This window comes from Drosophila nasuta, chromosome 3 (assembly GCF_023558535.2).
Source record: "Drosophila nasuta strain 15112-1781.00 chromosome 3, ASM2355853v1, whole genome shotgun sequence".
NCBI lineage: Eukaryota > Metazoa > Arthropoda > Insecta > Diptera > Drosophilidae > Drosophila > Drosophila nasuta.
In genome coordinates, this window is record NC_083457.1 from 51,594,313 (window position 1) to 51,616,264 (window position 21,952).

Consider the following 21,952-nt stretch of genomic DNA (forward strand, 5'->3'; position numbering starts at 1 on the left):
TGTACAACTTATCGAGAGAGTGGGAAATTTGAAACTTAAGGAATTCAAATCGATTTCGATAATTCGCTGAAGGTTCCTGTAGTAGTCATAGCCAAGTTATATATATAATAAGCTCTCATATTTATTTACGATTCATATAAACAGTTGCATATGTATACGTTTAATAGGGAAACATAATAGGTACATAAATGTATAAAATCAAAATTACACGCCTCGTTGCATTAACAAAATACAAAAATACATTACATAAATTACAAGCATATAGTAACAAAACAATTGTCGTTTGATTTAAAGCCATTAATTAGTTATTTGTGTTAAATTCCTTATTGACCAGCAATCTGTAAGGGGATTGCAATGAAAATTATTAATAGATAGATTCGTTTTTGATTGTCACATTTAACTTACAACAACGAGATGGCCACTCTTATCACGCACAATTCCGGGCTCCGCGCCCGTAGTCAGCTCTATGACTCCGCCCTTGCCCTTGACCACATTGTGTTCCAGCCTGAAAAACAATAAACAATTAATAAATCAACTCTTCTCCATCCAATGCAAATTCTTCTTACGAGGCTCTGTCCACGATGGAGACAATGTTGGCAGTGCCAACAGTATCAATGATGTAGGTGCAGAACTCGATGACGTGTGGAATGATTAGAATCAAATCGCCCTTGTCCTTTTTCAGATCGAGCGGTATCCGAATCACCATGAGGTCATCATTGTGGTTCGTCAGCGTAAAGTCAATCTTCTCGAGCGGCAGGCGATGCTTCTGCTTGTAGCTCTTGCCATCCAGCACATAGACAGCCTGGTTGCTCAGCAGAATGAAGCGTTCGCGTTCCTTATAGCCGTGACGATCGAATTTCGTGCAGGACGATTGATACTTGAGTTGTTCGCTGCCAAAAGTGCTGGCAACAAAGTCATTGACACGCTGAATATGCTCCTTGGGCACACGATCGTCCTGGAACCAGGCGGGCACGCTGCTCTCATAATTGTTCTTCTTGCCCTTGAATACCTTCTCGGCAAGCACCTTAAGCTCAAACTGTCGCTTACGCTGCGGCGTCAGCTTGAGGCGATAAATGCGTGCCAAGTGCAAACGATGCAGGCGATGCAGATAGCTTGAGGCCTCCTGACAGTGGCCCGGAGCCGAGGGCCAGCTCTTGTCGAGCACCTTCGTGGGCAGCTCCTTGGCCAGACGCAACAGCCACATGCGCTTGGCATTCGCAATGAAGTCCTCGTTGAAACCATTTGGCGCATCGTTGCGTGTAATAAAGCCCTTGATGAAGGCACGAATCTTGTCCGCAGCCTCGCGACGCTGCTTGGCCGCCTGCTGTGCCAGACGACGGCGGCAATAGCTCTGCAGGACGATGACCTGAGCGCGCAGCTTCAGATACTTCCTACGCTGCAAGAGACCCTTCCAATGCGCCTGAATGATGGAGGCAATGTCGTGCTTCTTCGCCTGATACGCATCCTCGGTGTCGAAAAGGGTGCGTGGCCAGCGTATAAAGAGCTTCGTTTCGCCCAGCCTATACTGTTCGTTATCATAACCCAGATCCTTGACCAGCAACTGCACAGCAGCCTTAGCACCGCCAGCGCCCTTGTAATTGGGCCACGTGTTCTTACTGAGGGACTTGTAGCGGTTGAGGAAGAGCTCATAGCTACGTCTGTAGGCGAAACCGGCGCGACGCACACGCAGATTCTCCATCAGACCCAAATACTTGACCTGATGCAGCACCAGCTGATCATCAAAGATGCCCGGCGATTGCAGATCGTTTGGTTTGATGCAGCGTATGTAACTGGGTTCCTTGCACATCAGGATGTCCATCAGATTGTTCAGCGATGTCTTGAACTGTGAAATCGCCGTCTCTGGACGCTTCTTGCTGCGCAGTTCCTGCTCGGGGAAACAGCTGCGGACAATGGTGTTGCCTGCCTTGCTCAACGTCTCCTTCAGGTCACGGAACAACAGATCGTTGTTCTTGTCGAGGAAACCATTGACGCTGTAGGTCACCTCACCGGCATAGTGCACGAGACGGAACTCATCGCGTCCCATGATCTTTTGCACATGAATTGGCGCCTTCTCGTGACACACATAATGATGATGCTCGGCCAGCTTCTGGGTCAGTTTTTCCAAGAAAGTGCGATCGGTGGGCTCGCCGGGACGCAAGCATTCCTCGTCCAAAATGGAAATGATGCCCTTGTGCTTCTCCTCGATCAGATTGCAGATCACCTTGTTGTCGAAATACTCCACGGGAATCCATTCGATGCCCTCACGTCTGTACTCATCCTGTTCGGACTTAAGCGTCAGTTCAATGAACAACTGCTGCAGTTTCTCGTTGCAGAAATTGATGCAGAACTGCTCAAAGTTGTTGCGCTTAAAGATCTCAAAGCCATAGATATCCAGAATGCCCATGACATTGTTGCGTGCTCCACGCGTCTCCTTCGCCTGCAGTGAAACGTTCAAGCGCTGCACCAGCCACGAGAACATGCGATCATAGACAGCCTTGGCCAAGGCATCGCGCGCATAGATGGCGAGCTCTTGGTTGAGTGGCGAGGTAACCACATCGCCTCGAGCATCGATGGTGCGATGCGTCAAAGCGGCGCCCAATTCGCTGGCGTTGACGCCCAACAAACGGGAGACGGTGACCACAAGATCGCGATTGTTCACCTGGGCATTGCCTTCGACCTCGTTGAAGCCAATGTTGCCCAGATGCAAGATGCTGGCCACAATGCCAAAGATCTCACGCTGCTCCTCGGCACTGAAGTCGATGACACTCAATGCCTGCTGCACCTGCTTGAAGTTGTCCGCATCATTGATGCTGGCCACGTTGCCCTTGAGCTGAGGATTGAACATTTGCAAGTTAATAAATGGAAGAAGTTTATTCAAGTGCTTTACTTACGCCATCGCTGAGGTAACTGTAGCTGTCCAGGGCGCTCTCCAGGCGAAGTTCCTGCAACAGATTGGCATCTGCGCCAGCCAGCAGCTGATAGAAGATGTGGAAGTTGCGTTCGCCAGCGGTTTGTGCCACCACACGGGATTTCTCCAACAGATAGTTAAGGATGTTACCGCCAATGGGGGCGCCTTTGTAATCGAACTGAATGTCCATGTACTTGCCAAAGCGCGAGGAGTTGTCGTTGCGATTCGTCTTGGCATTGCCAAAGGCCTCCAGCACCGGATTGCTCTTCAGCAGCTTATCCTTGACGCCCTCGACGGTCGTCTGATGGCCGGAGCAGGCGGCAATGTATTGCAGCACCTTCTTGGAGGCTTCCGTTTTGCCTGAGCCACTCTCGCCCGAGATGAGCACACACTGGCCGCGATTCTCCTCGATCAGCGAACGAAACGCATTATCGGTGACCGCAAAGCTGGTGAAGATTAGAGACATATGCTTAGAGCTGTGATGGGAGTACTTTTCGAAGAGAACTTACACATGTGGCGGCATCTCGTAAAAGTGCTTGTTGCGGTACTCCTTGATGTGCGCATCCGAGTAGATGGGCAGTTGCTTGTACGGATTCACCGAGATGAGCACCTGGCCAATGTAGGTCTACAAACGAGGGAGAAGTGAGTGAGTGAAATAGTGAGGGAGAATTGCAGTGAGTATAGATTACTTACATAGATGAGGTTCTCCTGGAAGCGCTTCTTCAGATTGTCAATGAACGCATCCTCGCTCTGGTAGTTTTCAAGCAGTACAAAGTCTTGCACTCCAGCGCGATCGCGTTCGTGCAAACCCGTCTCCATTTTGCTGAAGAAGAGAAAATATAGAATACGATGTTAAATTAAAGATTAGAACAAAGTCACTTAAGATTAAAAGGTCGAGTAAGGATCAAAGAATCTGATTTGTTAAATCTTTTGAAACTTTTGCAATTTTAGTCCTATAATTTAAGACTTTAAGTATTATGAAAAATTGATTACAAGATATTGTTTTTCACAGGTTTAAACTTTTAGAATGAGTAATTAATTTTCCGTTTTGGGTGCATTCATGCTGAAGACTAGTTTAAAGGCTCAAAGGATTATGTATTCAGCATTTCAAACTTTCAAAACAGACTTAATCTCAATTTAGTCAAGAGGTCTTCTCAGTCAGGAACGCTCCCGACTCTCAAATCCTTAAAGTCTTTTCTATGCAAAACATTCGTATTTTAGTATCTAGAAATGGTTTCTTATATGATTGAAATTCTTTAAAATTCGAGATACCTCTGAAAGAGTTCTCCTGTTCCCCTTTTCGTAAAGAATTTTTGCCAATTCTTCTCTCTGACGAATGCTGTAAAGTTTCATCTTTCAAAGACTTTTCTTTGAAATTAAAAAACTTTGAAGTTTGCAAGAATCTGACTTTATTTTAATCAATTTACAATTCTTCTCTCTGAAGAACGTTGTTGTGTTTCAGTTTTCTAAGATTTTTCTTTGCAACTTAACAGTTTACAGGAATCGAATCTTATTTTAATCGTTTGATAGCCGATTTCATTTCCTGTAACTTTAAATTCTCAGTTACCCGTTACTACTAATTTCCATGTTAATCCACTAGAGATCTCTCAACGTGTTTTACCCCGCTTATCTTGTAGAGACATCGCTACTTAGGAACAGCCCTCGCACTTGAGCAAATTTCTGGCTAATCACACTAGGAAAAGGTTGAATTGCAGGTTGTGTGTCGCTGGGTTGCCAATACAATCAGAAGAGTTTTCGTATTAGTTTGATAAGATTTGGCTAAGGCTTTTTGGGCCCTCCACTAAAAACTGACAGCCAAGAATTTATTGCACTCACATGAGTTAAGGCAATTGAAATTGGAAATGGAGCTAAAAGAGATTCTTTTGGGCGCACGTTCGAGTTACGAGTATTGGGAGAAAATACTTTTGGGCAGACTTTGAAACTGCAAAAACACATTCGGGCATTATTAATAGATCTGTGGGCTGGGCCAGCTGCAATATAGAGACGACTGTGTCGAGGCTTTGCGGCTTATCAATGCCATATATTTCATATCTGAAGGAAAGACCAGAGTTATTGGGTCTACGGTTTATTAGACTCGTTCGTCTCTCTCTCTCTTTCTATTGCCAAATGCGTTGATTACGCAATGTGTATATTAATTATTTTGCCATTCCAATGGATTAACGAGATGGGTGGGTAGAGGGGGAGTACTCATTTCTGTAGTCTGGGTGTGGCTAGGAAATGCAAACGGAAATTGCTGAAACAATTCCCCTGCTATCAATAGAGAGAGAGAGGGAGCGTGATGTAAGCACTTAAAAACTGCAAAGTTGACACCAAAGACGTTGCTTAATCACTTCACCGAAGACACCACCAAGTTGAACAAGGCCAATTATCTAGGTCTAGATAAGTGAGCAGTCAAGAGTCTAAGTTGGAATCGTCAGCCGGCAAAGACAAAACAAATATTGTATATACCTGGCCATGATGTGAAGTGTTTTTGTTAATTATTTATCCTTTTAAGTTGTTGTCACTCTCTCTCTCTTTCTTGTCCTCTCTTGACACTTGACACTTTGTTCGGTTCTTCAACAACAATTGCTACACATCATCCGCACGTCAACGATTGCGTTGGCAAACTAACGCGATCCCGGCGATGGCAATAGTGTTTTAACCATCAATACTACAAAATTGCCATCAGTTGTTTAGTTGTTTAGGACCGTTATCAAAGAACGCTTTAGCTGCACACACAGAGAGCATTCCCGATGGCCCAATCAGTCCCCTTTCCTCAGATTAGATAGTGTCTGCGTTCGCATTCACGCGAATAACGCCTGTACCGTAAAACACACACTCAAACACAGACCGGGAAAGTCTATAAATAATGCTGTTTCATCTATAGTAATACGTTTAGTATAGATTCGAGATTTGCTTCAAAGGATTGCAAGAATTTCCAATTGATCGAATCGAAGCATCGATCGATGCGTTGCAACAGCTTCGCGTCTACTGGAAACTCAACTCAATTCCAATCTCTATGATTCAGCTTCTGTATGCGCCCTTGAGGCAACTTGCTCTCTCTCTTCTCATCCCCCCTGTGTACCTTCTCCCCACACACTCGGTCCATTTAGCGCAGTCTTATCAGGCTGCTAAGTAAGTCATTGAGTACATATTGTATTGTAGTACATTCAATTTGCTCAATGTTGCTTTTGTTTTACAGCTTAATTCGATGAGATATGAAATATAGGGAAAGAACGTGCATGAAACTTTTCAGTTGAGTGTGCTTGACTATGAAATACCCTAGATGGGAAAAGATAATCCAAAAATATATATTCAGTATTCATTATCGCATCAAAATACAATGTATTTGGCATTTAATAATTCTACAATCAAAGTTTCAAGTCGTTAGCTTTTAGGGCTGCTAAGATTGAAACATTTGAACAGGTGGACGGACAGACAGCAGGACTTTAACTAAGACACTTTTTGATACAAATGAGTATTTTATATTTGTTTAAGTGAAGAATATGAAATATTGTAATGAATATGAATATCCAATTGTAACAATTTTGGATCTTAGATAGAAATCAAACCAAAGTAATCCAATGACTTATAGCCTTTAAACTTTAATGATCAATTGTCTGGAAATCTTCAAGCTTTTAAGCCAGTTTTACTGAAAAAATGGCTTACTTATTAATCTTTGCAGTTCTGCAGATGCTTCAAAATCAAAACAACAGTATTATTAGTATTAAAATATACTAAATTAATATATCACATTTACCTGAAGAAATGATTTACTTATTAAACTTTGCAGTACTGTAGATGCTTAGTTAAACTCAAAATCATAATAATAACAGTACAATTCCTAAAATATACTAATTTAAAATACAAAAAGATACTAAAGCATACCGAAGCCTATATTTGGAATATCGTTATACTACCACATTTAAAATATACCATAGAGTAAAAAATTACCAGATTGTCAACCAAAGCAACTAAGAAATAACTAAGAAATGATATGACATCAATGACAGCATGCATTTTTATAAATACTCGTAGGTTGAGTCACAATATAATCATGTTTATTTGTGTTCAGTCTATTGCAAATGGCACACCAAAATATAGAACGGCAAAAACTCTTTAAGCTATCGAGATAAACGTACAAACGGATCACAATTAATAACTGAATTTTTCAGCTTTTAAATACCAAAGTATTTATAAAATAATATAAATTCATTTAAAACTCCCTTTAAGTAATTGTTACCAGGTATTTTTTTGCTGTCACTGAAATGAAATGAAAGGGGAATTCAACACCTGTGCAAGCTAAAGGGGACAAACAAACTGCATGTTTAAGTAATTGCATAAACAACAAATTGACATGTTCCAGTCAACACTCACATACTCCCATATTTCCATATATACTATTTATCAACATCAACATCCACGTCCCTGTCCCTGTCCATGGCCATGCTCAACAGTTTCCATCGATTTGTCACATTTCTGCAATGAAGCACGTTCTCACTAAATATAGCGCTAGTTAATTTTGGACATAATCAGTGTCAGTAGGTGAAATCCATTCATCAATTCTTTCTTTAGCGTACTATTAATTAGACTGCGACTTCTCTTTTTTACCACCAATTACAATTTGTAACTGTCATGTCAGACATGAACAGGTTTTTATTAATCCTGTGGCGATTAATTTCAGTAGCATCAACAAAACCTGATTCCAACTTGCTTCATCACTCTTCAACTCCATTTCTCGCGGTCCTGATAAACTTTGTCGCAATTGACGTGCATGGAATTGGAATTACTTATCTTAAGTTTGTTGTCAGCCATATCTCGTCGATAGACTTGAAGATTAAGTGTGATAAAAATACATTTACAGCAACCAGTTTCAATTGCACGTATTTCCTCTATTAGTAAATGTGTAAATACTGTTTGACTATTTCTTTAATCTGCGGATTACGTTTTGTAGTTGTCATAAATATGAAGTTTTTTCTGAGATTATTTAAAGAGGAAAGAGCAAAGCTGACAATGAATTGACTTTAATTATGCTACAAAGATCTTTTTTTCGGATAATAAGAAATTCAACTTTCATCCAATAGAATCGATATTTATTAAGGAAACATAATTTAATTCGAATATTCCTCTAAGTACTGTAAATATCTAAAGATCACAAAAAGGTAGCAGAATACTTGTTACTTAAGAACAATTTATAACACTGTCATAAAAAAGAAAGCAAACTCTATTTTCGAAGTGTCTAATATTCAACCTAATATTGAATGAAAATAGTTTGAGACTTTACATATAGTCACTATATAAAACTGTCCTTCAAAAAGCCTCTCCAGAGCGTCATGAATCAATATAGATTGCATTTAGAGATTGTAAAAATAGTTCAACAATCGTTATCAATGTCTATTTACTCTCTCGTAATCACACCTCCACTTCACTTGGACTTTATCAATACAATTAAAAGCGTAGCCTGAAGTTATGCTTTAGATTTTAGCGAAAGTTTTGTAAATGTCATTGACATCGGGTTTAAGAGAACACCTTCTGTGGGCATTGCACACGCATTATCGTTTAATTCGGATGTCGACAGCGAAAACTCATATGTTCCTTAAATGTTTATGCAAAACAGGTTTCATGTTGTCGGAGTCGTTGAGCTTTTTAAACTGTCCCATAACTCTTTTTATTGACCCCCACGTGAAGTAGTGGGAAAAACTCAGTCAGAAGGGGGTCAATTACATAAAAACCCGAAACCTGTTAAGAAATAGCCACAGAACTCAGAGTACTATAAAGATAACAAAATAAAAATCTAAAAATGAGAAAAGAAAAGGGTTCAAAATGACGCAATTTCTCAACAAGTCTTGATTGAGGGCTATTGAACTCGATCTGTGTCTCTCTTCGCTCTTCTCTCTCTCGCTGTCTGTCGGTATAACTGGTCAATCGATTGAGATCTTTTAGTGCATAAAGTTGGAAATTGACGGTGCGAGGCTGAGAATGTGGACAAAAGACCCAAGGCCCAACATTTATATGCAAATCAATCTTTGATCTTATTAACTATTAAAAACCAAAAAGAACGCTTAAGAACGTTCGAAACGGAATTAAAACAAGACAACAGAGAAAGCAGAAAGCAGATAACCCACAAAAGGCACACAAATGGATGCACAAATTTTGAGTGGGGGGCGGGAAAATGGAAAATATTCTAATGAGAAAAACATTCGGACGTTTGCATAGAAAATCGATAATCGAAATGCACTCGGCAGCTGTGATGAGTTGAGTATAAAAAGCACAACTTGCCACAGATGCAGCATATTCCTCTCGCAGTCATGGAACACAGAGCATACGCACTCTGGCTTGGTGAGTAGACCTTAAGGAGTTCCCAAAGTTCCCAAAAGCAGTGTCAACAATCTCTTCGGTTCTCTTTGGCAGTTGTGCTCAGCTTGCTGATCAGCAGCGGTTCAGCCTTCCAGGAGAAGGCTTCGCTGGTGCAGGGACGCAGCGATGTCCAGGCCGTGCAACAACAACAGCAACAGCAGCAGCAGCAGCAACAACAACAACAGCCGACACAGGCACAACAGCAGCAGGCACAGCAGCTGCTGGTTGAGGAGGGATTGACCTCGACACGCGGCATCGAAGATCATCTGCTGAAGACTATCGGTAAGGCTGGCTTCAAATACTTTGCGCCCACCACATCGACGACCACAGCGAAACCGGTAGTACAACATCAACACCATTACTATTATCCTTCAGAGGAGAACCAGCATTCGCATTCGCGTCAGTATGTTCCACCACCACCGCCGCCACCGTCGCGCTACCCCTGGCCCAGTTATCCGCAACCACCTCCACCACCGCCACCGCAACGTCCCTGGGTGCCACCCTATAACCCCTGGCCCTATGGCTGGGGCAACGGATATCCCGGCTATACCCGTTATCCCGGCTATCCCAGCTACACCGGCTATCCCACTTATCCTGGCTACCCTGTCTATCCTGGCTACACGGGTTATCCTGGCTATCCCTACTATCCCTACTATCGCTCCTCGGCCACTGAGGAGACTGACGAAAGTGCCGCTGCGTCCGCTGCTGCTGTGATGCAGTCCGAGCTCAATCAACGCTCCATTCCCGGCAGCTATCAGGCACGTGTTCTCGCCTCCACCAGCAACCTTGTGGCTGGCAAGTCCAACGGCGATGTCTTGCCCCTCTATCAGCTGCTCAATGTGGCCAGGGTTTAAACGAGACGCCCTTCGTCCATTTCATCAATCATTTGACTAATTCAACGATAAATAAATCAATATCATAAAACACATATCTTGTGGTTTCTTTTCTTGAATTGAATTGGAAGTATAGTGCGGTATTTAAGTCGATTGTTGAGGGAATTTTAATATCTACAAAATACTAAATATCTACAAAATACTACATGCTATATATAAATCGATTGATTAGCGATCCTAAATACCTTAAAAAAATACTACATGGGAAAGTCCGAAATGTCGAAAGTCAAAATCGAAATTTAAACCCTTTTAATTTTGATAATTAGCCCAGCTTATTAATCCTCATTAGTTTTATAATTGGTAATAATGCTGGTATATATATGTATACCTATATTTAATTTACAAAATATTTGCAAAATAATGTTGCATCCATTAAAAACTCAATTTTAGAGAAGCTTGAGGCAATATTATGTGTCTTACGGTTGTCCAAAACTAATGAACAGTTTTTATACCCGCTATCCATAGGGTAGAAGGGTATTATAACTTGGTGCCGGCAGGAAATGTATGTAACAGGTAGAAGGAGGCATCTCCGACCCTTGATCAGCGTCAACAGCCGAGACGATATAGCCATGTCCCTCTGTCCGTCCGTCCGTATGAACACCTAGATCTCAGAGACTATAAGAGATAGAGCTATACTTTTTTTCGACAGCATTTGTTATGTTTGCACGCAGATCAAGTTTGTTTCAAATTTTTACCACGCCCACTTCCGCCCCCGCAAATCAAAAAAATCGAAAAATTCGAATCGAACAAGCGTAATTCTAAAGCTAGAGTTGCAAATTTTGGTATATATAATAATAACTATAGTAGTTATGATTCCTGAAAATTTGGTTGCGATCAGATAAAAATTGTCTACTTACTAGGGGTCTTAGTTGCTTTGGCCGACAATCTGGCACATTGTGCCGTCTATGGTATATTTTGAAATTTTTTTTTGCAGTATTTTTTGTTTGTATATTTTGAGAATAATACCGCAAAATATATTGCTTTTATTCAAAATGGGTAGCGGGTATCTCACAGTCGAGTACACTCGACTGTAGCTTTCTTACTTGTTTTTTTATAATTAAGTTTTAAGGGACATTTATCTTCACGAAAAGATAATATAACAATATACACCTATTGTAATATTTTCATATGAATTGGTATAAATTTATCATATGTAAATAACTACAAAACTAATTTAATTCGCAAACAGAAAAAGGTCGCGGTAAATGGCAAGAACTCTAGCAAGAATCCCCAAAGGCAAATAACCATAAATAATTTCAGCAAAGTATCCCCAGTTGCTGAGTCAGCTTTGATAATATTGTGCAACTTAATGAATTAAATGCCTCGAGTACTTTGCGAAATTTATATATAAAAGGGGCTTAGCATAAATTTCAATTCATTCATATAATATACCAATCTTATCGGAATAATAAGAATCAAGTAAGTTGTCCTTATGTAGAAATTCGCTTTAGAACCCGTAGAACAAACATTATTAAACAAATATAAATTAGAATGTAAAATTAGCAAGAAAGTTTCAGAACTTCTTCGCCGTTTAATAAATTCAAACTGATCTTCAGCCAACTTAAAAGTTCGTCATCTGCTGAATCACAAAACAAATACAATAGCGATAAACAAAGCGAAACGAAAAGAATATGCGTTAAACAAATCTTCAAGCTTGTTTAGTCTTTAGAAATTCAAAAGTACACAAGCCAGACTGCATCTCGAAAGATCCTAAAGTCTGGATTTATCAACAGTAAATTAAATATACACATTTTGCGACATGCGCTCCGTTCTCCAAACTCAAGACTGACGCAAGAGCCGGCAAAACACTTGGATAATGAAAAATGTGTATGGTATATTATATAAAACAAATCGCCGGACTTATTTACTCATTTTGCAACTGTGTGAACCGATCCTCGACTTGGGCATATGGCAAAAGATAATAATGCAAAGACGATGAGGTAAAGCCGGTATGCCCTCCGGTATTCCAATAATATATCAAGTCAATGGACGCGACGATCGTTGAATCGGTTCGCTCGTAATGATCGTCAACTTTTTGGGCTCTTGAATCAAAAAAAAAACAACCGCATGCCTTCATTTGATTACGATGCCAAACGAGTAGAGAAAAAAAGAGCAAACAATATATCGGGGAATAATCTCGGGCCGCTGACTCAGACATTGTCCAGTGATCGTCTGACGCATAGCAAGTTTTTGGATCAACGGAGAGGCAAAGAGAAGAAAAAAAAAAACAAGAAACAACTACATTGAACAAATGATTTTCAAATACAACTTGAGCCGTTTTAGTTGACAGATCAAATAAAATGAAATTTCAATTGCAAAAAAAAGAAGAAAAAAAGCTGTTTAAGAAACTTTAAACAAACTCGCGTTTACCTTAATTGAATGTGCCACAAAACCAGATGTTTGTTTTGTTCTTGGTGTTTTTATTGCGACAGTGTCAATTTTTTGAGACTCTCGTTTTTTGTGCTTCTGCGAAAATCCCTGAGTTGACACTTTGCTACACTTTGGCGTCTTAATCCCCAACAAGACACGTTCTCGCTTAACCAACTGCCGTTTCAACAATGGATCGACAATGGTTCCATTACCCAAAGAAATTGAAATGTTGCTTGCTACGTGGTAGCTCAACACCTTTCACAGCCTATCAAACTTCATGATAACTGCGGTTTTTTTATTGTCATTCATAACATGAGACCCCATAAAAAAAATAACTAGAGTAGCTTATGGCACATATGTAGTATTATTTTAAAGCCAACTATGTAATTAAAAATCATTTTTATAGTTTTTAGTTAGGATTAGTTGATTTCGTCAAGCTTACTTTCAATTTCCATTAAGTAGAGGGTATTTCAATGGTCGTGATGACCTCGTTCACGATCACGATCGTTCACTAACAAAGTTTGAGTCATTCAATGGACAGTCCCATACATTATCTTATCGAAAAGATATGTTGATATTTGATATTTGCTAAGTGTGAATGCTATAATGCAATTCTTCTTTAAAGAACACCCTGTATATATGAATATACTATTGTATATCGGCAAATAGACACAAAGTTAGTTGAAAAATCCAGTCATCGATTGATAACGATTGCGATAAGTGCTTGCCTAATTTTTGTGTTGTTATAAAACACAACAAATCGGTGGAATCAAGCGCACTGATAAATGAAAGAAACAGAAGAATTGGAGAATGTTGTTGGTTGGTGCACCTGACCAACAAAGCAACAACGATAATAACTAAACAATGTCTCATTATCGCAATTAAGCAAACTAAAATGCGTGCAATTTCGAGGGCTTAGTTCTTCTATTTTTAACAAGACTTGAAATTTTCATTGTTCGGATTTCAATGCACAAGGCGTATTACATCATTTCCATTAGAAGCTTTGCCCACTGTCTTCTTTTATTTGAATAGCAAGTGTGTGAGTGTGAGTGTTAGTGTTAGTGTGAGTGCGAGTGTGAGGCAATGACATTGATGTTAACGCTCCGCAGGCTACAAAATGATGTGTGCACAGTTGTGCTTCAATTTGGCAAGCACTAAAAGAAGGGTGCCAAATGGAGTGGGGGAGGGGAGGAATGGGGAGCAAGGTTGTTTGACGATCGGTTGCAGCTAAGCGGCTTAGCGTCTTGTCGCAATTGAAAATGGGTCAAATCAATAGAGCAATACACTATTGAAATTGAAATTGAAAATGAATCTGATATTCGAATTCGATATTCGATACAAATGCAATATGGCGGTCATTGTTATATGACTGCAAATGCAAACTCACACCAATACACACATACACAGCCAAGTTGACCCAGCTTTGTTTGTGTTTGTTCCTGCTATAAAACTGCGTAAACAATAAAAGTGGGAGAGGGAGAGGAGATGCGCGCTAGTGAAAATAAGCAAAATTAATATGTATGTGTGTGTGTGTAGTCAAAAGGAAGTGTGCAGGAAGCGAAAGAGCTGCTTAAAAGCAAAACGTTACGTTTGCTGAGCTCGAGGTTAAGGTGAGCGAGCAGCAGAAACGGCGACGTCAGCTGTGTGGCATGCCACAGGCAGCGCGTAGCAGTAAATGCCGCTTTATTAGACAGACGCACATCAACATAAACCAGATTTGCTGTCGTCGTTGTCGCTGTCGTTGTCTTTGGTGGTGTCCAAGTTCAAATTGTGTGCAAAGGAAAGAAAGTCTCGCACACACAGTAGAAGAGCGAGCGAAGAGACGGATCGCGACCTGGGCAAACCGGCAGAACAGCTTTTTTGCCTTAAGCAACCAACATCGCAACATATTGCTTTATATTTGTTTTTTTTTCGTTTTTAGGTAGGTAGGTGTCTTCTTCGCCGCATGCAACACAGGATGCCACACAATTTCTATCTATGATACAGCAGCCGCTATTCATATGCAAAAATAAAAGCTGCTCTTGATTAGTCTCTCGTCTTCCCGTCCACACATTTCTTCTGCTGTCTTGTGTGTCGTATCCGTAATGGTCAATTAACGATGACAGTCATCGATGGTGGCGATGTCGCTTCGCACGATTAGAAGTTGGGGACCTCATTAAAAACACATGTATTTCGACGTCTGCACGTTCGATGGAATGGAAAGCAAGTACATACAACCTAACACATATGTAGATAGTATAATAATTTCACTCACTGTCTGTAGTAGTTGTTTTAGTTGTTGTTTGAATTTCTTTTCGATATTTTTTTTGATCGTCTACCGTTAGCTTGACCCGCCGCTGTCAGCAGAAGCGGCGGCAACAAAAGTTACAAAACGTTCAAATCGAATAAGAAACACACACACACAAACACGCGCGTGCACAGCACTTGTTGCTTTTTGCGGTCGCGACACTTGTAACGTGCTTGTTGTTGTTGTTGTTGGTCGTATTTGGTTTTGGCTTTTGGCACGCGCTGAGCATTCAAAATTGAGGAAACAAACCGAAAAAGTTCTTGAGCGGGCCACACAATTTAAATGTGCCAATGGTAGTAATAAATATGTTTGTTATTCAAGCACAGCCCCGGCGAGCAGCAGTAAGCAAGCGCACCTTGCAAAAGTTAAAACCTAACTGAAACGCCGCAGTCCAATTGCCGCCACATTTTGCACGACCAACAACAACAATCAGCGGTTGAATAGCGATGTGCCAAAGTCGTGCCGTGTCGTGTTTGTTTCTATCGTTTATCGATATACCAAACTGTTGAGGCGGTTGATTTGAAAAGTATTTTGCTTACAAATAATACAAATTGATTTCATTTCAGGCACACTCCATTTTTATTGTTAATTCACCAAATTTATTACTATAACAATATGTTATCTATACTAAAAACGCTATCTAAAGCTATATAGTACACAATAGCATTTCAGTTGATTTGATCTCTGAAAAGAATTGCGTTCATCTTTTTGTTCTTCCTAGTTCTTAGAATTTAGGACAAATGCAAAAATATATTATAGCAGTTTTCCTGTACTCAACTTGCGCGTAGGCATTTTATGAAATGTTTAGACCAGACTGAAGCCCTGAGTTTGCTGTATCGCTTGCAGTAGCTTATATTTGAGTCGCTCCTTGGTCTTATAACGTGGCAGATCCAACAAATTGAAGCATGTGTGGGCAACGGGAAGGCTGCGTTCGTTTTGGGTGGGTTGTATTATAATCTATTGGCATGGAAAATAATAATATAATTAGCAGCTTAAACAAAACAGTTGGCAATTAAATTATACCTTGATGGCTTTCATACCCTGAATGGGTATGCGATCTGAGCCTGTCAAATACAGAAGGAATTTCTTCTTGTCAGCGTCGGTCAGATCGTGGAAAACTTCCCAAAACCATTGCACCGTTTCATCGGCGGACGTGTAGCCTTCCTTGTAATCACAATTATCCTCCAGTGCCTGCCAATCGTATTCCTCGTTCCCAGTGACAACGGCCATCAGTTCCTCTGGATGGAAGAGCGTCATAACATTGCCTGAACAGACCTTCATGAAACCCTTGTGAAAGGCACGATAATGCACCTCAACGGATTCGTTAAATATGAAATCCACATAGAGATCAACAAACTCCTGCCGGTTCTCAATTGTGACGGCAATCTCACCGCCATTGGGCTTCAGAGGCCTCGTTTCTGGCTCGCCGAAAATGTCGCGCGTTATCTCAAATGTCAAATCGAAGGTGTCCTTAAAGTCATCACCCTCATAATCGAGCAGGGATTGCAAGGAATTCGCCTCTGCAGGCGACATCTCACGTAAATCGCTTAAATTGACAGGTTTCTCCAGAAGCTTCTTATAGAGAGCCAGTGGAAAAGGCAGATTGATAATGATGAAATTGTAGATGGCCAAGCCACAAAGAACACCGATGAGGAAGTACATGTTCTCTGTTTCGAAACTGACGTCCGCAAACCACATGACACGAGAGTCTTCGAACTCTTTGAACATGCCGTACTTCGGATCAATGAGATCCTTCAGGAGCAGCATAAAAAATTCCTTACGGACACCGCCGGCATCTTCGGCTTCCTCGCCGTGAAACTTGATTCGCAGCGGTTTTTTGAGATCCCTTTGACTGTAGCGTTGTAGTTCACGCAACGAGTCTTGCACGATATTCTCTCGTGTCACATTCAAGACAATAAACTGAGAATTATGTCCGTACTGAAGCAGTGTCATGATATTCTACAAACAAACGAAAATAAGTAAATAAACACAAAAATTGTTGTACAATTTCTCACATTCATCGAGTTCGCAATGGCGGATTGCATTTGAAGCGCTTGATCAGCTTGCAGCAGCGACGTCTTGGCAGACGCATCGAATAGGAATGGAAAACGGCAGATGTTGAATGGCTGTTGCGAATCCGACAATGCCCAGTATAGATATTCTCGCTGCACATCCACATAATCGGTCAGATCCGGCAACTGAAAGTGTTGATAGTTGAGACGATCTTCACGTAATTCGTTAATGGTCGTCAGCTTATACAGCATGATCAGCACTATATTCAAATCTGCATTGCGAGGCATGACCTACCACCAATGGCATTCAATCATTAGTATTATGTACAGCAAATAGAAATTCAGCGACTCACCATTCTGACATTCTGCTGTTCGCGATGATTGTAATCGATGACCTCGAGACCCATCTTAAAGCGAATGATGTGCATCACAACGTGAAGATAATTGTTCACCATTTGCTCAAAATACTCGAGAGGCATATCAGTCCACCATTTCTTGAGCACCTTGTATGGATTCTCCGTCAGATTGATGAAGGCATGGGCAAAGGGAACGTGCAGTGTCTTGTAGTGCTTGGAATTACCAAACTCATGATAGAGTGGCAGTAATATATAGATCCGCAAGCTTTCCGCATCCGGCGGCGAGGCGACCAACGAGCCTATCAGCTCCTTCGTCAGGTTCTCCCAGATCTACAAAAGAATTCGACAGTTGAATGTTTGCCACTATGTGCTACAACTTTTGACTAAAGTGTACCACTTGCTTGATGCTCTCATTTTCCACTTTGCGTAAATTGTCGAAAGCCAGTTGAGCTTTCTTCAGATCCAAGCCATAGTTGCGTGACGAGCAGGCGAAATGCTTGTCCTCATCCAGTAAAAAGGAACCATTAATACAGGCCTGACTCTTAAAGATCAGCTCCATGGAGTGCAGTAGATCAAGATCGCTTTGATCGCCCTCCTTGAAGCGAGTGCATTGTTTTGTGTCCTCCGCCGTCAACTTCAGAATCTGTGATTTGGGTCTGCAAATTGAAGAGAGAAATTAGAACAGCGTGTAATAATCATATTTTGTCTTGCTCACCGGTAAATGCGACAGTCGGTGGGCGGCACTTTGTCCACGTAGTACGATGTGGTCACAATCGATTGATCACCGCCCGAGAAGATCTGACGAATGACCACCGAAGCCTGAGCAGCATTTGATTGCAGCAATGCAGAGCCACTGGGCGACACCCAAGGACCAACCACAACCTGTGGCAGGTTCAAGTTCTTGGTGCCACGTGTTCCCAGCTGCCCCGAGCTGCCTAAGCCGAAGCCATAGATGCGGCCCCGCGATGGCACCAATGCCAGCGTGTGACGACTGCCGCAGGTCACCTGTGAAATGGTGCTGCCCATGAGCTCGACCACCATGCGCGGCAGCATCTCGTTGGCATTGTAGCCATGACCCAGCTGTCCATATGCTCCAGCGCCGCAAGTGAAAACGCCTCCCTCGTTGGTCAAGAAGACGGAGAACTCATCGCCACAGGCAACAAAACGCACGCCAAGCGTGCGCAGAGTTTTCAACTGTGTGGGATAAGCACGATTCGTCTCATCATTGAGTCCCAGTTGACCGCAATTATTACTGCCCCAACCGAAGACAGCGGCGGACTTGGAGATGACAAACGAGTGATTGCCGCCACAGGCAATTGTTGCAACTGGAATGCCCAGCAATGAAGTCAACAGCATGGGACGATTGGAGTCGTATAACTCATGGGGTGACTGCACACCTAGTTGACCACACTGATTGGAACCCCATGTATAGACCTCGCCACCTGCAAAGGAAGTCTTTAGGATTAATTTTTGGTAGGCTTTAACTAAGGCTTAGCATAGATCCATTTTTTAAAGACTTTAGTAAATAGATTTGTCTTATAATTTGCACTTATCTGACAAATAGGAAAAGTGGCATAAATTCTATTTTTGTGGTATTGAAATTCCTTATTCTACAATAATAAAAATTCAATTAATTGGTATGTTTATAATAAACACATATTGAAACACATTCTATAGAATTTTATTAATTTCTATTTCCGATCACACTTTTGTATGATGCAATTCAATAATAATGTTGCAGACACAAAAATATATATAAAGGGACTTCCCCAAAAACAGACAGAAATAAACTTGCCATATGTATGTATGTATGTATGTATATGTAGTATGTATGTAATTGGCTACTAGAAAGTTAGGATTAACTCTGATTATCGAATTTACTTACCGCTGGTTAACGCCATGCTATGATTCTTGCCACACGCCACTTGGACGACAGTCTTGGAGAGCAAAGCACGCACAATTTTGGGCAGCTCGTTGGCCTGATTGTTGGCGTGCCCCAGCTGACCCAACTCGTTGCCACCCCAGCTGAGCACCTGACCCCAATCGGTTAGAGCCATCGAGTGTCGACTGCCGCAGGCAATCTGACTTATCACATAATCCTGTAGTTCGGGAATTTCCACTAGAATAAAAAAAAGAGTTGTTATGAGGGGCAGGCTGTGAAGTGTACTCACGAACTGTATAACATGCAACATGTGGTGAAATGTGGAAGGGGAATGAAAGGGAGGGACAAGTAGTGTACCAACGAGAATGGAATTTGTTGTACATACGAAATGGGCACATACGTGGCCTTTTGGTGGGCAGATCGTGTCCTAGCTGCGAGTAATCATTGCTGCCGCAAGCATAAACCTTTCCGCTGGTCGTCAGGAAGAGCGTATGACCATGACCGCATGCAATCTGTACCACCGACGAATCCGGTTTCCAGGGTATTTTTCTGGGCGTCAATATCTAAAGCAGAGATGATGAAAAATTCAAAATCTATTTCAATCCAAAGCAGAATCTCATATGTTTACCTGTTCATCCTCAATGCCGCCCAGACCCAATTGGCCATGGGATGTGTTGCCCCAGCAGTACAATTCCATGGTGCTTCACTCACCCTTTCTACCCCCTTTTTCAAAGCAGTTATATTCGTTGTATTTGTATGTGTGTGCTTATTGTAATCTATTGTAATCACTTTTGCCACTCTGTAGCCGCTGTCCAATTTGTTGTGATATCGCCGAAAGTTCGAGAATGCTTCCACAAAGTTGAGGCAACATTCTTTACTTTTATTTGTTTTAGCTTTTATTCCCCTACACACACAGCTGCATTTCCAATAAGATGCACTGCAGCAGAGAATGTATTTTTTTTGCGCTTGGAAACTACCTGGTTCGATTTATTGACACATTGAGTATGTGTCTGTTTTTAACACGAAATGGATTAAAGCTTTAAAGTCGAATGCTCTTCCTAGTAACAAATAGCAAATTATAACAAATCAAAACCGCAACAACAACAAAAGAAACCAACAAATAATAAACGGGACTGCCAACTGTTTGGCACTGCTAAAAGTCCCAAGCAACTAGATGCAACTGCCCTCGCCTATCGATAACAATCGATATCGAAGAGACGGGCTGTTAATGCGATTAGTAGTTGTAACTTGAGAATCTTTCCAAAGAATATTTATCATTGAAAAGTGTTTAATATAATTTTGCAAAATCTTCTTGTCATTTAAAAAATTATTCAATAAACATAAGTAAATAAATTGCCACGGTTCTGATTATCGATGGGAGAGTGGACAGCGCCATTTAGAGCAGTTGGCAAATTCTAGCCGGCGAAATAAGTAAGCTGATGACTGAACTCTGAACTTTTTGTGTGCAATTAAAATTTACAACAGTAGATTAAAGCCAAAAAGGCAACCGTATAGCTGCCATCATATTGGTGATTAACCCGCGTAATTGAAAAATACGAAAGTTAACGGTCTTTGAAGTGGGTTAGTGCTATTTCAAAAACCGGTTGCAGCGAGGGAAAAGTCTCATTGATTTTCACCTGTTTATGGTATTATTCGGTCATCATCGAACAGTTGTTCGTTGTTTGTTGCCACGCCAACAAAAACATAAGGAAGAAAAATGCAGGAAGCGTTTGTAAACATAAATAATATACCCACGCATATTATAACGTGGGGCAAATGGATTGAAGAGTCGCTCAACGACACCAAGGAATTGGTTATTTGCATAACAGGTAATCCGGGATTACCTGGATTCTACACAGAGTTTGGCGATGCACTGCGAAAGGAGCTGGGCTCCAGTGGACAAAATTTACCAGTGTGGGTGATAGGTAAAGTACAATCCTAGAGATCTGGATTTAAAACGTGTAATTTTCCAATTTTAATAAAACTTTTCCTTCAAGGTCACGCTGGTCATGATGATCCTCCAGCCGCCAGCATACGCGAAGTGCCCCAGCTGAGTGGCAATCAAGAGCTGTTCAATTTGGACGGTCAAATTACGCACAAAATCGAGTTCATTAAGAAGTATGTGCCGCGTGATGTCAAGATTCATCTGATTGGTCACTCGATTGGCGCCTGGATGATACTCCAGCTGCTGCAGGAGCAGGAGATAAGGCAGCGAGTCAAAAAGTGTTACATGCTTTTCCCCACCATCGAACGCATGATGGAATCACCCAATGGCTGGCTCTTCACCAAGATCGCCATGCCGCTGTATTCCGTTTTTTGGTTACGTGTTTTTCACGTTTTTCAATGTGCTCCCCCGTTTGGTTACGAATCCTGCTCATTCAAATCTATTTCCTCATCTTTTCCATTCCCAAACAATTCACGGGCACGGCTCTAAAGTACACCAAGGCATCGGTGGCCGAGAAAGTTGTCTTCTTGGCCGACGATGAAATGTCCCGAGTCCGTGGTTTACAACGCGAGTTGGTGCAGGAGAATTTAGGGCTGTTAAAGTTCTATTATGGCACCACCGATGGATGGGTGCCCGTGTCCTACTATGAGCAACTGAAGCAGAAATTTCCCCAGGTGGATGCAAAGCTAGACAGCAAGAAGATTGCTCACGCCTTTGTGCTGCGTCATTCCAAGCCGATGGCCACCATTGTCAGCAACATGATACAGCAAAATGTGCAATCCAACTGAGTTGCAAGTGTTGTCAGTTAGCCAATTGTTGCCTAATCTTAATTAAGTTTGTAAGCGTAAAAGTAGCTCTCTCGAAATTTTTCTTTCCAGACAGATGCATTGTGAATACAAATACCATTTTAAAGTTGGTAGAGAAATATACACGAAAACGAAC

The 21,952-nt window shown here is 41.4% G+C and overlaps 4 protein-coding genes across 7 annotated transcripts; 2 read left to right on the forward strand and 2 right to left on the reverse strand.

Annotated features, from left to right (window-relative positions):
• Window positions 1-107: 107 nt before the first annotated feature.
• LOC132794112 (unconventional myosin IC) lies at window positions 108-15,193 on the reverse strand. Of its 3 annotated transcripts, none has more exons than XM_060804367.1 (7): window positions 14,783-15,193; window positions 3,602-3,731; window positions 3,418-3,533; window positions 2,892-3,354; window positions 567-2,830; window positions 406-505; window positions 108-338 (listed from the first exon to the last, which is right to left on the reverse strand). In XM_060804367.1, the coding sequence occupies exons 2-7, from the start codon at window positions 3,725-3,727 to the stop codon at window positions 324-326; spliced, it is 3,084 nt and encodes a 1,027-aa protein (XP_060660350.1). In that variant the 5' UTR covers window positions 3,728-3,731; window positions 14,783-15,193; the 3' UTR covers window positions 108-323. The 3 variants fall into 3 exon arrangements, with proteins under 3 accessions (XP_060660350.1, XP_060660351.1, XP_060660349.1); XM_060804368.1 differs by lacking the exon at window positions 14,783-15,193 and adding an exon at window positions 12,529-12,683; XM_060804366.1 differs by lacking the exon at window positions 14,783-15,193 and adding an exon at window positions 5,378-5,810.
• On the forward strand, window positions 9,089-10,187 carry LOC132791481 (putative uncharacterized protein DDB_G0291608). Its single transcript, XM_060800416.1, has 2 exons — window positions 9,089-9,247; window positions 9,320-10,187. The coding sequence occupies exons 1-2, from the start codon at window positions 9,193-9,195 to the stop codon at window positions 10,117-10,119; spliced, it is 855 nt and encodes a 284-aa protein (XP_060656399.1). The 5' UTR covers window positions 9,089-9,192; the 3' UTR covers window positions 10,120-10,187.
• A 177-nt stretch (window positions 15,194-15,370) lies between the features above and the next one.
• Window positions 15,371-20,193, reverse strand: LOC132792981 (probable E3 ubiquitin-protein ligase HERC4). Of its 2 annotated transcripts, none has more exons than XM_060802528.1 (9): window positions 19,694-20,193; window positions 19,451-19,628; window positions 19,069-19,302; window positions 17,899-18,625; window positions 17,578-17,839; window positions 17,181-17,513; window positions 16,831-17,118; window positions 15,839-16,774; window positions 15,371-15,772 (listed from the first exon to the last, which is right to left on the reverse strand). In XM_060802528.1, the coding sequence occupies exons 1-9, from the start codon at window positions 19,760-19,762 to the stop codon at window positions 15,620-15,622; spliced, it is 3,180 nt and encodes a 1,059-aa protein (XP_060658511.1). In that variant the 5' UTR covers window positions 19,763-20,193; the 3' UTR covers window positions 15,371-15,619. The 2 variants fall into 2 exon arrangements, with proteins under 2 accessions (XP_060658511.1, XP_060658512.1); XM_060802529.1 differs by having other exon boundaries at window positions 19,466-19,628; window positions 19,694-20,192.
• Window positions 20,194-20,346: 153 nt separating this feature from the next.
• LOC132792984 (lipid droplet-associated hydrolase) lies at window positions 20,347-21,951 on the forward strand. The gene is given in 4 exon segments (XM_060802532.1): window positions 20,347-20,990; window positions 21,063-21,379; window positions 21,381-21,416; window positions 21,418-21,951. Coding segments are annotated over 4 exon segments (942 nt in total). The 5' UTR covers window positions 20,347-20,782; the 3' UTR covers window positions 21,799-21,951.
• Window position 21,952: the final 1 nt, after the last annotated feature.